This window comes from Anoplopoma fimbria, chromosome 2 (assembly GCF_027596085.1).
Source record: "Anoplopoma fimbria isolate UVic2021 breed Golden Eagle Sablefish chromosome 2, Afim_UVic_2022, whole genome shotgun sequence".
NCBI lineage: Eukaryota > Metazoa > Chordata > Actinopteri > Perciformes > Anoplopomatidae > Anoplopoma > Anoplopoma fimbria.
The window spans coordinates 23447944-23463252 of record NC_072450.1 but is presented as its reverse complement, the minus strand read 5'-3'; the positions used below and the strand labels follow the sequence as shown (position 1 = coordinate 23463252).

General features: G+C 39.4%; 1 protein-coding gene across 1 annotated transcript in view; it reads left to right on the top strand.

The window, feature by feature from the left end:
• The window catches only part of LOC129106361 (protocadherin-9), a 183695-nt gene that overhangs the window by 33815 nt on the left and 134571 nt on the right, over positions 1-15309 (top strand). The window contains 1 exon segment of the mRNA XM_054617753.1: positions 14996-15097. Coding sequence (XP_054473728.1) covers positions 14996-15097 — 102 coding nt within the window.

Here is a 15309-nt window from a genome sequence, read left to right as displayed (position 1 = left end):
GTAGTGTGTACATTGAATTGTATGGTATTATGCATGAAAATATGTGGAGATTGAGAGTTACTTTACATTTAATTGTTTTACCTCTTAGTACAAGTTTTGTCATTTCGTCAAGAGTCATATTTTTAGAATCTCATATCTTGATACATATTAACAACATACATTTCCAATCACAATCCTTGCTGCATTGTAAAATGGTATGAAGAAGTCATCAGATCTACTTACAAGGAAACTAGCAATTTCCCTTTTCAAAATCTAACTATGGTACAGAAATATCAAGTAGCAGAAGTAAAAGTACTCATTAGGCACTAGAATGCAGCCTGTAAGTGTGTTATTATATTGTTATATTATTATCACAGATGGTGGTAGTTAAATCTATAACAAAGCATCCTAATTTATAGCCAATTGGGTGAAAAATACAATATTTCCATTCTGAAATGTGATACATGAGAGTATAAATTAGCATAACATAGAAATAGTCAAGTACCTCAAAATTGTACTTAAACAAAGTATTTGAGTAAATGTACACTTCTGGCTGTGAAATAATGTTAAGAAATTCTTCTGGCTACAATTATGATAAAAATTGAGGTCCCATTTAGCTGGCGTAGATCTGTTTCCCCGAGGGAATGACTGACATAGAGCACATTATGATATGCACATCATGAAAAAGATGAAAGGAAATTGGTGAAAATTCCACCTCAGTCAAATTTGCTGGAGGTATTAAGTTCTCAAAATGTGTGTTTACTGCAGAATTTCAAACGGTTAAAATAACACATGTATGGTTGAATTAAAAGAAGATATTTTGGTCTTTTTTTTTTGACATTTCTATCAACTGTTGCAAAAGATAAGCTGTGAAGAAGGCAGACATGAGTGAGCGTAATTTGAAATTGCTTCAGTCACCTGTAGTTCAGTCCCCTCGGGTTACGTTTTGGATACCGTGGATACTGCGTGTGGAGGCTAATAGCATTATGGCAAGGAGGAAAATAGAGATATACTGTACCGGAGGGTCTGTGTTTATGTGTTTGCGTGAGCAGACAAAGAGAAAGATAGTGACGCATATTCTTAGAAAGCGATAGCACGGTGCAGTGACACGGCAGACAGAGAGTTTATTTCAGGGAGAGAGAAAACTGCAGCGTTTTTGATTAAGCCCATCACACTGGGCTCAGACCACGCAGACTACAGACGCCCATGCTTGGCTGTCTGTTGGTGGTCAGAGTCGCTCGCTCCCTCCCTGACCTCCCTATAGCCAGGAGCTCTAATCACTGTAAAACCGATTCATTAAAATCTGCTGTTAGTGAGAGGACACACACGCGGGTGAGCAAATGGACCACGGCCAATTATGTGATTCCCTGCCAGTTAGGAAGAGATTTAGGCATTAAGTATCTCTGAGGAGGGAGACAGTGATCACTACAGCAGATCTGCACATTATTATAGGGTTTGGAAGAATGTGTGTGTGTGTGTGTGTGTGTGTGTGTGTGTGTGTGTGTGTGTGTGTGTGTGTGTGTGTGTGTGTGTGTGTGTGTGTGTGTGTGTGTGTGTGTGTGTGTGTGTGTGTCAGTGTGATATGTAGAGGATGATCAAGGTCCACTCTCTATGGCTTGCACAGCTGGAGTGATGGAACCTGAAAAACAAACACTGCACGAGAAATCACTGAAAAATGAAAAGTAAGTATAACGAATCGAATTATCAACAGCATAAAAGGCTCCAGGCTTAAACAAATGTGAGCAGGAAGATCAAAGCGAGCTAATACAGAAGTGGAGATATTTTTTTTAATGTTAACTCTGAAGAATATAGTTCTGATACAAACAATAATCGCACCTGACAAGTTATCTTACAATTCTAAGTGTAGTTTGAGGCAACAGCGAGTGGTTTCTGTTTGTACCGCTGCGAAAGTAACATCCCCATGGAAAATGCTTTCTATTTGCTCTGTTTGATTCTTCAATATGATAAGACAGGCAAAGGACTAAATTAGAGGCCTGTGGGCAGACCAAAATCCCAGGAGAAACCAAGGAGCAAATACAATCAGGACTTTCCGGTTGGGCCTAGCCGAAACAGTTTGATAATATGAGAGACACTTTAAAGGGCGTACACTGTTTTTATAGATATAATCAGCTTACCTTTCATGAGGGGAACTACTTCTCCTCACAACCTGTGAAAATAGTTGTATGATGTCCTCTGTGGATCTGAGGCAGGCCTGCAAAAGTCTGAGAAAATAACCCTGGTGATGTCACAGTGATGTCATCAGGGTTATCTCCAATTGGGCTTGAAACATCTAAACAGAAAGTCTGTGTTAAAATAGGACATAGAGTTTGGAGGGTGAGTTCATCCACCAGGTGGGGAGAGTCTAAGGAAAGCCACCTTTCCAGTTGTATTATGGGACATTAGGTATCTAGTGTTTTTGTATCTTGACCCATTCCAGGGACGAAGAGTCAGCACATCTCAGACTCTGTAGTGTAGATGATGACGTTTTTTGTCCCCAAATTAACAGGGACACTGTGGAGATTTCTTATCTCTCTACATTCATTATTATTACATTATTATTATTTTCAAAATCCAACTTATTTTTCTTTCACGTCTATCAATCACATCCAGTCCTTATGAAAAGATTTGCAAAGCTGATTTTTAAAGTATTCTTAATCAAGCACTGTCAATATCTAGGGCTGGGCAATACGGAGAAAATCTAATCTTTTTTGACACATATTTATGACCAGATACCTTCATATCGATATTTCGACCAAATTGTAGGGTGGACCATTTGCATTATTTGTATCCATGATCTTTGGCTTGCAGTCTTCTTTGACTCATAGCATATTTTGGCCTTACCACCACCTGTAGGTCAGCTGAATAGTGTGACAAATGAAACGGGATTACATTTTTAGAAAATTCATGGTGCTGCTAGAAGTTCCCCAGATAACCTTAAATGAAGGTGCAAGTGGAGTGTGGCTCCAACATTTTAATGATTACTTTATTTCATAGTATTGTGGCCACAAGACAGATATGCCCTGAATTTTCCAGCCCCGGCGATTTTCAGTCCAGGGTCTTTTACAATCGTTGTGCTCTCTTTTCTGCATAGTTTCATGCACTGTAACAAACTATAAAAAGAGATTCAAATCAGTTATTTTTCTCTTTTATTTTTTCTTGTGGTATATCTTAGGTTGGGTACACGTTTTAAGACTGTATGGGTCTTAAAATTTGCTATATCTTGCCGGCTCTTTTTTTCTGCATTATTATTGAAAATGTTCAAAGGTGCTTCATGTTCAACTCCACTTTTCTGACATGTTACAAAGAATTATGAGATAGTAGTACAATTAGAAGATTGGCAGCCTCTACAGCTTTCTACAGTGCTTCTCACATCCCCTAGCTCTAGGGTTGGATTTCATGGATAATATGCCGGATTGCATTCATTGCAATGAAAACTGCTTTATGGCACAGAACAGAGGGAGAGCCAGAGACCTGCAGCTTTTAGAATTTATTGCAAAAGGAGATTGAGGAACAAGTGAAAGGTTGATGGCAAAATCACATCTAGCCTTCTTCCATCTAACAGCCCTTTTAAAGTCTAACTGAACTTAATTTCTTCCCAAAGGCTTTGAGAACTTGGATGTGTGATTTCTTTCCCTTTTTATTTCCTCTTGTTACCTTTAGGGCCTAAGACATTTGTCTAAAGTATGAAGCCGAATCAATACTGCAATATCAAGTGAAACATTCAACTGTATTTTCCCTGACCAGAAATTGTGAGTGTTTACTGTGCGAAGCTGAAAACAGATCAAGCTGTTGAAAGATGAAGTGAACCACATTGAAAATTGTATAGTTGTCCAAAATGATTACATAAAAACAGTTATAACGCACAAAGTATGTTTCTAAAGGTACTGTTTTTACCTCTGGTTGCAATTAGTAGTACTATTGCTGCTTCCAAAACTTTCTTAAGAAATATCAAAATGCGTTTGCAGATTTAACTTCATCAAAAACATATATGCATCTCCCTTTTCACCTCAAATCAGACCTGGTACCCTAACAGTGATAATACTGTTCTCAAGGCAGTCATCTGCAGCACTGCTGACCTACTAAATCTTTTCTCTCACTTCCATTTCTCCTTCCATGAACCCCTAGATTCTCAAAATCCTGCAGGTTTATACTAGCTGTAAACCTTGGTGACACTGACAGGAACCATTGAGTTAGCCGACGCTAGCCTGGAGATAATCTATCTGGAACATTAGCTCTGCTGTCACACTTGACTTCATCTAATTCCCCGACATTAGAGATTGACCAGAGCAGATAACATCTGACGTCTCCTGTTATTAATTGTGGATGTCCTTATGTGGCACTACTGTTGACTCATTTGAATCTAATATTATTTCTTATCGCTTTGTGATTTATTACCAGGCTGTTTTTGGCCCTCGGCTTTAGGTAGATATATATATATTTTTTTTTTCAGGTTCACTGTTGCTTTACATATTCATGAGGAGAAGGTGCACTGCAACCCACAGATGAAGCTGGCAGATGCTCCTTTGATATAAGAAAGTGTTTAATTACAGTAAATTTGGTATTTTTGACATTCAAACCCTGGAGGATGGTTAACAAGATACTTATCTGTGATGTATAAAATCCTTCAAAATCTTAAAGTAGCTTCAAAGGTTAGAACATGACTTTACATCTTATGCTAGTTCCCCCTTATCTAATCTTCTGCTTAGTCATTGTTTAATTCCAGCTGCAGCATTTCTCTTAGGATGACATTTGTTTATGCTACTGTACTCTATTCTGCATCAAAAGGAGAAATATTGGAGACAGAATTAAGTGCATATACTTAAGGCTGTCAAATGGCATCTTGTGAGGATTATGCATCTGCAATAATATGATTATAAAAAGCTAAACTATAACCATTTCTTTTAAGTATACATCAACAAATAATGTGTTAACAGTGCAGTGCAACATCTCTAGTTCACATTCAGTACATAAACATGCACAAAATAATCTGACTGAAACACATCACACACTATGCAGTGACTTTAATTAGTATGTATCACCTTACTATGACATTTTAGATAAGATAAGCATTGTGATTCATGGAACAATGCAATAAATATACCTTAACGTCGCTGAATGTCAGACAATCACAGATTTTTTTAAATCAGATTTTTAGGATGATGCAGGCTGGATCTAATTGAATCTCAGCCCGCTGAATAAAGTAACATGGCTATCAAATGATGCATGCAAACTGGGTTACTGGTTGAAATAACGTCACTTCAGCGTGACTAATAAGGATTGTTTGCATGCAAATGTGTCCGCCGTCTAGCTAGCTTTTACATGTTCCCCCTGCAAGCACTGGAATCACTGTGTTTGACTTGCATCACGTTCAGAGACAGAAACACTGTGTGGAAGGGAACGCATCTGATGATAAAGATGTATAATTACTGCAAAACATCTTTAAAATTGATCTCAAGGGTCTTTCACGATGTGCAATCCACATTAATGGTGCAACTTATATCCAAAACAAATAAAGTTCATACCCACCAACTTTAGATGCCGTGGATGTTGACATAGCTAAAAAAACAGGGAAGGCTTTCCTCCCAAGTGATTAACTGTAACTATAATACCTTATGTTCAGATACAGTTCAGTCTTGAGAGAGATGTTTACATCAGCAAGGATAATGATCCCCTCAGTGTCTCATTTGAATGCACAACAGCAAGCACGGAGTCCATCTCAAATTGTAAGAATGTTTTCTTTTTTTTCTGTGCATGTTGACTGTTAAGAAACTTTCTGTATCCAAAACATCCTGGGGAGACCATTGAGAGCAACGCAAATCAGTTCAGTCTGCAATTCAAAACTGCAGCTAAAAAAAATTGTACAGGACCACCATATAATCTAACTTCACCTTGGTGTCATCACAGAAGACATTGTGCATACAGCATACAAAATGACGGTCATGTTTCCAATCCGAATTAGTTTTCTTTTGCTAAACTTTTTTAAAGGCATCAATTGTGCATCTTACCGGTAAGCATGGGAATTATTAAGACAGCCAACCTAAGTGTACATTCGTCAGAAAAATACAAACGCTGTCGTTTATAAGGACCAACAAAAACATAGAAATAAAGCTATAAACTATCCATTAACAAAGCTGTCGGACTGTGTTTCAATTAAAGACATGAGGAAATAATTAATACAATCATCTCCACGGATGAACATCGTTTTACCTGACCCTAGGCAAGAAAAAGAACTGCATGGATGGGATTTATATCATAATTGTTGGACTTTTCGAAAAGGGTTTGGACAGCTTGATGACAGAAAATATGTCTGACAGACATTATATGCCAGGAACACATCTCTAGGCCAATGGCAACTCTTGAAAACTCCTGTTCATTTAATATACTTAATCACTTTAGCTTGTGCACCCAGCCTCTAAAGAAAATGTTTATTCTGTTGGCATATGTCTACAGAAATGTCATGTTTTGATCAGTGAGTGTGAAATGAAACAGCTTCTCTCTGCTCCCCACCAGACCCACTCCAACTCACACACCCAACTCCACTAATAGAAAAATGTATATACTGGAACTATGCAATGTAAAATGTTCAGTGTTTATATAACTACTTTAGGGATTCTCATTTTTGAGACAATAAATAACCTCACGCATGAACATCATGACTTTCTAAGTTGCTCTAGTGTTAAAACCACTGAAAAACAGACCGCTCAAATAAAGAAAAGAAGACTTCATACCCCCATTATACTAGTCCCACATTTCTTAAAGTGCTGACAAATACGAGTATTTTCTCACTCCATCAGCTGTAACTCTCCCCACCACTTAAACATAAACATTCTCAGGCAGCATTTGCATGCTGACAGACACAGATCTATGAATCATTTCAACCAATTGATGAATATTTAATTGACTATCAGTGTCTTATCGTGAGGCTTTTGTTTGAGCCATGTGGGTACCCGCCTTACATTCGGCACCCAACTGTGACTACTAGTGTCTGATAAGAAAAAGAAAGAAAAAAAAAACACAGAACAAAACAACTGCTTCCACTTGCAAATTTCACAGCGATATTATTACCATTTCATGATTTGATACGGTTATTCTTTGAGAGAGAGACAGAGGAGAACGTTAACAGGGACAAGTTATGTCTGAAAGGCAGGTGGGAGCACACATGGCTCATCGGGTTCACATTTTTCTACTTAATGAGTGAACATTCAACAATTAAGGCTAGAGGACTGTAAAGGACATGTGTAACGTTTTATACATCCAGTAATAGTCGTATTACATTATGTCACCAGGAGCTGGCTACTGATAAGTGCACAGACTTCAGCTGTTAACTCGACAACCTGCAGTTGTGGAACATTTTGGCTCCTTGGTTTTGAGTATCATGTTCTCCTGTGCCACTCATTATAACATGGATAATGAGTGAGTAGCACAGGCAATAGTACGTTAAGATGTTGCATGCAATTACCGTCTTTTTTTAATGTTTTATCAGTTTAGTTAGCTTATCTGTTTAGCTCTAAACTGAGGTTTAAAAAGCACTTCAGCTTACTTCCATCCGGATTAAAGTGGTTTGAACCGACACTGCCGTCCTTGGAGCCCTGCACTCTTGCTTCTGTTGCTAAAAATTCCCAAAAAGTTGGCGCAGAAAAAGAGAAGTTGCCATTCAGTTTACATTTACAGTCTGTCCTACCTGAAGGCTGTACAGGACATGATCTTGTTAGTCAGTGTTTTTCAAGGAAGGAGGTTATTTAATGCGCTCAGAGCAGGAGGTTACAGAATAATGTCTCACATTCTATGTAGCTCTTACATTATGGCAGATGATGTCCGTTTGCATTGTAACCTATACTCACAAAGTGAATACCATGGATTTAGGCTACTTTTATTTCTTACAACTATCCGACCCTTCATTGTCCGGTGCTAGATTTAGTAGGGCGGGGTGGAATGGGTCTGCAGGCCTTGTAAATTGGACCTATATGGTTAAAAGCTTTACTCGGCCTCAAGGGTGAATGCTCAGTTGACTTAAACGCAGCTCTCTTACTGCAACGGCTCCTTCAATTCGCTGAGCTCTTTTGAAGCAGAGCAGCAGTTCCAGAATGAACAAAGAGCTTTTGACTAGATGGAGAAACAAAGACAGAAGCAGACGGATAGAGACATACAGGAGACAGACAGAAAATGTCTGTGTTGTGTAGGGACGGTTGTGGAGCTGTGTAAAACAGCTGTCACTTGCTTCTCTTACAATGAAACAGAGCGTTATGTTTCTATCAATCCCTCTCTCACTGGATTCTATCAGATCACCTGTTTTCCCTTCTTGTTTATGCTGAACTTTAACTACTTTAATTTTGGATTGTAGTAGTTTAAGTTTGACAGTAGATTAATTAACATATTTAGCTTGTTTGAAAAAAGAAAGTTTTTCAACACCGACGGTGACTGTTAGTGCCTCAAAAGAGAGCAGATACTTTTCATAATGTTTATTTGAATTAGAAATAAATATTTACAGCTAGAGATGCAGATAAATTAAGATAATAGAAAGGATTTAATGTTATTTTGCACTCACAACTTGTCTCAGCATGGGGAACAAAATAACAGTCAAAGGATGATTTGGAAAACTAAATGATGCCTAGAGTTTAACTATCCAAAAAGATACTGTTTTCTCAAGAAGAGGGAGCAAGACCTACCGTCTGCAGAAGAAAATTAAGGTCAGAAAAGTGCTCAACAGACTGACCACTAAAAACCAAACTGATCTCAGGGAAAAGTGCTGCTCTGCAACAACTTTCTCCTCCTTTTGTACATGGCTCCTTTGGGGAGCACTCCCTGGGTAACTCTATTCTGAGGCTAGAAGCTCAGACAAGACCCAGAGTGAGATGAAGTTCTTCACTTGGAGGTTGAAAGGCTCTCTTATAGAATATTTGAAGGGCGAAGAAGAAAAATAAGAAAGAAAGGAAAACTGAACTCGAATGACACATATTAGTTTGGGTTGTTGATAGGAATCAGCTTTTAAATCAGATGAAATGTTTGTTAATTCAGGTTACAATTATTACTATTACAACCTGTTTCATCAGAAAAACTGGCATCTCTATTACCTCAATCTAATTTCAGCCTTAGTTCCAACTGTGCAGTAATGGCAGAGAATTGTTGCCAGCCACGACAGCGTTTGCTAAATTGTTTTCACCTTGTGTGTCTCCAAGGCAGAATATGGTCCTGGAGACACTTTGTCACAGCGATAGCGTCACAATTGTGTAAAATGCAGTCATTAAACTTTACAGGTGTGTAGTTGAGATCAAAATGAATGGCGTGTTGGAAGTCGGGTGTGGTCCTATACGGCGCTTGAAGTAGTGGGTAGGAAGTGGGGTCCTAAAGCTTAAGGCCCAATTTGCCCCCACAGCTGGTATGATCTCATTGCAAGATGGCCTCTACTTTTGTTAATGCATTCGCTGTGTTCTCTGGACAACGTGCAGCGTTCTGCCTTCTCGCCCCTGCACTCCAAATTCATAAAATGTGCTTATTAGAATTCTGCTACAAGTCCGGCTCAATTCCTTTAAGCCATTAGCGGTTGTTGAGAATGGTTTGGGCTGGCCTCAGCATCGACAGTAATGACAAGGACAGGGTGCCAGGGAGAATCAATGCTTCTCTGTGGCTCAAGAATGAAACTGTAACAGCAAGGCTGCCCCCATTGAGTGCCGGACCGCCGTCTTTTTTCAACTTAATTGATCAAGGCTTTATTTATCTTGTCACAAGACTTTAACCTAATTTGTTTTCCATTCGCTCACAAAGCACCTTCATTGAATAACCATGTTAACAATCCAGAGTATCACATTTATTTTTTTCCCCCTCGCTGAACACACTTAAGACGCTGTGTCTGCGTTAATTTGCATGTGGCAGGGGCACTTTTAAACTTGTGTTATTAATTATCATATCAAACATGAGCTCTATATAATTTTTCGCGGGTCGCACTCACAAACACAGAGTAGGCTTTTCATTAGAGAATTTTCTCATTGTATGTGTTTTAATGCAGCAGAGGGAGTGGAGGGGCGGAGTGCTGAGATGAATTCCTCTCCCTTTGTTCTTTGTGAACAAAGCCGAGGTGCATCATGCACACCCTCTTAACTCTGCAACTATGCAACGTGCCCTTGTAATTGGGTGATATTTTTTAACTGCGATACCCGCTGCATGCATTTCCATTACATTTCTGTCATAAAATACCCTCCTCACTGTCGTCAACTTAAATGAAATGTCAATACTTAGTGTGTGGAATGGGGAGCGTGGAAATGGGCTTAACACTGGGACCCATAAACATAAAGTTTAATGCCGCCACCAAAGGAAGGGCCAATTGCAGCATAGCTTTGCAAATAAAAGAATAATAATCACAGATTTTCTCGCCCAGCCATCTCAACAGCTTAATATGAATACTCTCTTGTGCGCTCTCATTTTCTAATCATCCCCGATTTCCTTCCTTGCATTCCATTTTCTTTCCATTGAGAACTTTGCCTTTCCTTGCAACCAAACTACAAAATCCTCCAACAGCACCCCATCTGTGCATTGGGCAAAATATTGGTTTAGGGGTTGCTGCTCAGCTGATCTCCACCTGGTGTCCAAAGGAGGATTCCCCACACAGGAACACTTTATGGGCTCATTTAAACTTCAGGAGACAGCCGTGCCAGCACAGGGCGATTAAGGCTTAATATATTAACCCATATTGGGCAATATCCAGAGACAAGTCAGATGATGCTGTGATTGGTTTTATTCTGCTTTAGGTGTAAACTATTAACACTACTCTAAGTTTAATTTTGGCTTTGTTGTTTATTATCTGTTCAGAAGACTCTAATTAGTTGTCTTTGTTCTCCAGTTATAAATTCCACAACTTCACATCCATTTCATAAAAAAGTTATTTTCTTATTAAAATGTTACATAATAATAAACTTATTGTCTTAATATACTGATGTGATTAGTTAACAAAATAAATGGCTAAGTAAATGAGTAATGATCGAAGAGCTGAGATAAGTCATCCACACAACACGCCCTGTATCATTTCTTTCCCCTCCGGAGCCTTACCACTAGTCACAAGATAAACATCATGTTCTATTCTTAGCAGCACACACACAAACGCACAACACTTGTTGAGAAATGAATGTTGTCCTGTTATGTCAAGGAAGAGTGCATACAGTGGTATCTCTAAGGTAATTAAACAGAACTAAAGGACTACTGTGACAAGGAGGGCTTGGCAGGGGAAGACTAATGGTAAAGCTGATTAAAGTGTTTTATCCCCCTAATGAAACTCATCTTTTCAGCTTACAGTGTACAAACACGTTCAACAGAGTAGCTGCACGGGCCCACTGCGACTTTCAGCAGGATGTTATTCTCACCTTTACATATTGGTCATACAAGTTCATCTTCTTAAGGGGCACCAATGTGATCCGAAGCAACACTAATTGCTTGTGACAAACATGAACTTTTACAGCTACTGTATTGTAATACTTAATACACCTGTAATTTCATTTAAAATATTTTTTTTGTTCAAAGCAACTTACAGTGAGCACATTTGTCCTGCATACTAACACCAGCTAAATCTCAACAAAATATAAAGTGGGTCCCTCCCGAAGAACAGCTAACAACATGTCCTTTATGTGCTACAGTACAAATGCTTAGAGTTTTGAGGAGACACTCATCTATGGGAAACACTTTTGGGACACAGAGATAATGGAACTAGACTCAATTTGGCATGAACACCCAGAGCTCTAATCACATGATGACACATGGCTGAGCTTTGTGCTGACAAAGCCACATGGTCGTAGAGTGTTTTCCTACTCATGCCCATTTGGTAATTTGGTGACTCACTATGAACTTGACTCTATTCAGTCTGAAAGAGAGGTGCAGTACGTAGGACAGTGGCTCTGTGGTTTGAACTATCATTTAACAGCAAAGGGTTTCTGGGTTTGAATCAAGTTGCGTTTCATGTGCACCACTCTCCTACCGCAGTTAAATGACTAACAGTTTAGCAAAACTGCAAACTCTAAATTGCCCATAGACATGGATAACATTGTCTATCGACGTGTGCTAGCCCTGCAACAGAATGGCAAAATTCCCAGTGTGTACCCTGTCTCCTGCCCAGTGCATGCTGGAATGGGCTCCAGTAGCCCTGCACAGGTGGAGCAGGTATACATATGAAGGTGTGAAGGTTTTCTTGTGGATTTTTTCAGCTTGTATGGCTCAGCTAATCACACCTATACTTGTAACACGTCTTGTCTAAAAATGTGACATTTCTTTTTCTCCAGTATGTATTCATGCATAAATGTGTTTGTGGCGCGAATGACTGTCATCCACCAAATTGTGCACTGGGATGTGTGAAATGAGAACTGTGGAAGTGTCAGCACCCTCTGAAGATGTCAGGAAATGGCTGGTGGATGCCCCCCCCCCCCCCTGTCCCTGCTGTCCACCACCAGTCCAGACTGGCTCTTTTTCTAATATCAGTTAACCTGTTCATGTATTGAGCAATGGTTTCTCTGGGACATGAATAACACAGTAAGAAAATGTGTAACTGTATATCCTCCCACACAAATATAAGGTGCCATATATTCATTTGTCACAAAGCTTCATCATCTCCCACAGAGGACAAAATCTGCTTCTTTTTGGGAGGGGGCTTTAATGTCCAGACTGTTGTGTTATAACTGGTCATGACGAATGCCAGTCCCACTCACACCATCTGAAAATGAATTCCTCAAACCCTTCTCCACTGTAGCATAGATACAACGTGCCTCTAGCCACAGAATTACCAAACGTCAGTAGCCATAGGCTGTTCAGACTGCATTATGATGCGCTACTGGTTCAATTTCAGTCTCATTTTGTTCTCCATTTGTATTGCAAATGTCCCCTCAACGGCACTGTACATTTCTGGAGTACTTTCAATGTGGGACTCTCCATCAGTCATGCTACCCTCAGCAGTCCCTTCAGCCTCTGTACCGCTTCAATTAAATTGGAAACCAAATCAATTTCACCCCCAAGAGACCAAATTACCTTCACCACTATTTACCATTCAGCAGTATGTTTTGGGCAGAACTTCTATATGTTTAAATACATCTCGTTGCCTGACAGTTCATGTTAATTCCAGATATCAATTTTTATGGGAATTTCAGGTAAATGAAGAGGAAAGATGGGCGAACTGCTGAACATATCAAAAGTAGACCCTCACTTTAAATACCCGTTTTTCTTTCACTGCAACATTTCGATCCAAAACGTTCTACTTTTGCATTTTCAGCTAATGGAAAGTTACTGAAACCTCATGTAACTGCCAGCAGTCAATCAATCTCTATAACCTGTTTCATTTATGCACCCTTAGTTTTGTTGTCAGCTTTGACAGTATTACACACCGCAACCAAGGATCACTCTGACATTGTGGACGGAAAAATGATCAATTATAATGTTGCCAACTCTCACTTCTCCTCTCTCTGTCACTTATCCCACCGGTGATAAACACCTAGGTACTAATAACTAATCTCACATTCTGAGCGGTTTATGGAGATGGACCGCCATTAATTAGAGTGACAGACAAGTGGAATATATTAAGACGACGCATAATGAGATAAAGGTTCCAAGTATTGCTCTACCTCTCTTTCACCTATTTCCCTCAGCTTCCGCCAATAATTGGAAGAATTTGTGAGGGCATAGTGTTTTTAACACTGAAAGTCATACCAGAAAAACACACCTCAAGTAAGATGAACAGCCACCTGAATATGACACAAGGCTTAGAAAAACAATTGCCAAATTTGGCATGGTGTTAGTGTCCAATTGTATCTTTAAAATCCAAAATTCAAATGCCAATTGGCATTGCAACGGCCACAGTAATAAAACAACAGTCCTCTTCCCTTTTGTTTTTTGCTGATGGCAATGTTCCCACCAAGGCTGGCATTATTTATTATATTATTTTGGGGAGAAACGTGATGATGCTGTTGTATCCTGTTGAATTGAAGTGTATGTTACAATCAATCCAATTCTGTATACGGTCCAGTAATACTCCTTTAAATAACTGTTAACTGAGCCTGTGTGTCTTGTGGTGGGGATGGTAGTTGTTTATCTGTTTATGTTTGTGTATGTGAGTCAGACGATGGAAACAGTTTCATGCCAGTGACAGCAGACAGTCTGACAGATTGACTGGCATGGTGCCATTCAACATAGCTGAGCCGAACACAGCGTCAGTAAAAAGTCTCCACCTGTGTTGCATAGTTAAATAAAGCTGCAAGCAGTTAATATTTTCGTAGACATGCTCTAAACGGATAAATGACTGAGAATAAATGCAAGCGGGCTGACTATTTTTAGGGGACCGAAAACTGTCTTAAGTAAGCAAGTTCCGCTTACAATATGGCCTTTGCTGATAAGAAGCACAAGTCGGATGCTACAGTATATAGTGCTGCCGCCCAGATAACCCATTCCCTCCGTTCCCTCCGTTCTCTCTGCTTCTGCTCCGTGGTGTTGTTGGTCATCTGGAAGTCAGTTAAAGACAGTGATTTATGCCTGGGGCTTCATGCAGCATAGCCTCATTACACACAGCCATTTTGAGAATCAGCAGATAATTACAGTATACATCATAGACCTCATGGGGCCCAACAGATTCAGTCTATTCCACTGGCCTGTCATTTGTGCCACAGGGCATGGAAAACTGGATTCTAACCTCATTTGGAATATAAGTTGCTCTCCATTTTACAGGAATTCTTTGAGGAAATTTGTTGTGGAATGTTGAATTGGCATGCTTTAATCGCTCTACTGTGAATAGTCATTATGGATAATGATTTTTCGCTAATCGTATATCTTTATTCAATGAAAAGACAGTAAAGACAGTACAGAATCAAGCTCATTTGAGGGGAGTTAAACAGGTTTAATAACAAATTTAACGTTTATTTTTCTTGGCACCAGAGGGATAATCCATACAAATATGTTGTGTTTGTGAGCTGTTACAGCTGACAAGTCTTCATCCACAAATGACAAACGAACGAAAAACCAAGCAAAAACTAACAGACTTTTTCTTCCAATCTTGAAGGGGACATTAACACGTGCCCGAACTGAACTGAACCCTGAATATCTGGACCTCCGTCCGCGAGCCGAGCTGAACCCTGAATATTGGACCCCTTGCACCCCTTTAGTGAGTACTAACGGTCCCGTTTCTCACTAAACGATCACCATAGCTTCACTTAATACCAGTCATTACTACCAGTCATTACTTTTAATAAACTCAAATTATGTTGTACAGCAATTTACTTCACCATCCCACGCAATGGCATGTTAAGCTCAGTTATGACTTGTTAGATTCACTATCATTTTGTCATTCATGACTCCATCTACGTTTAGGCATGC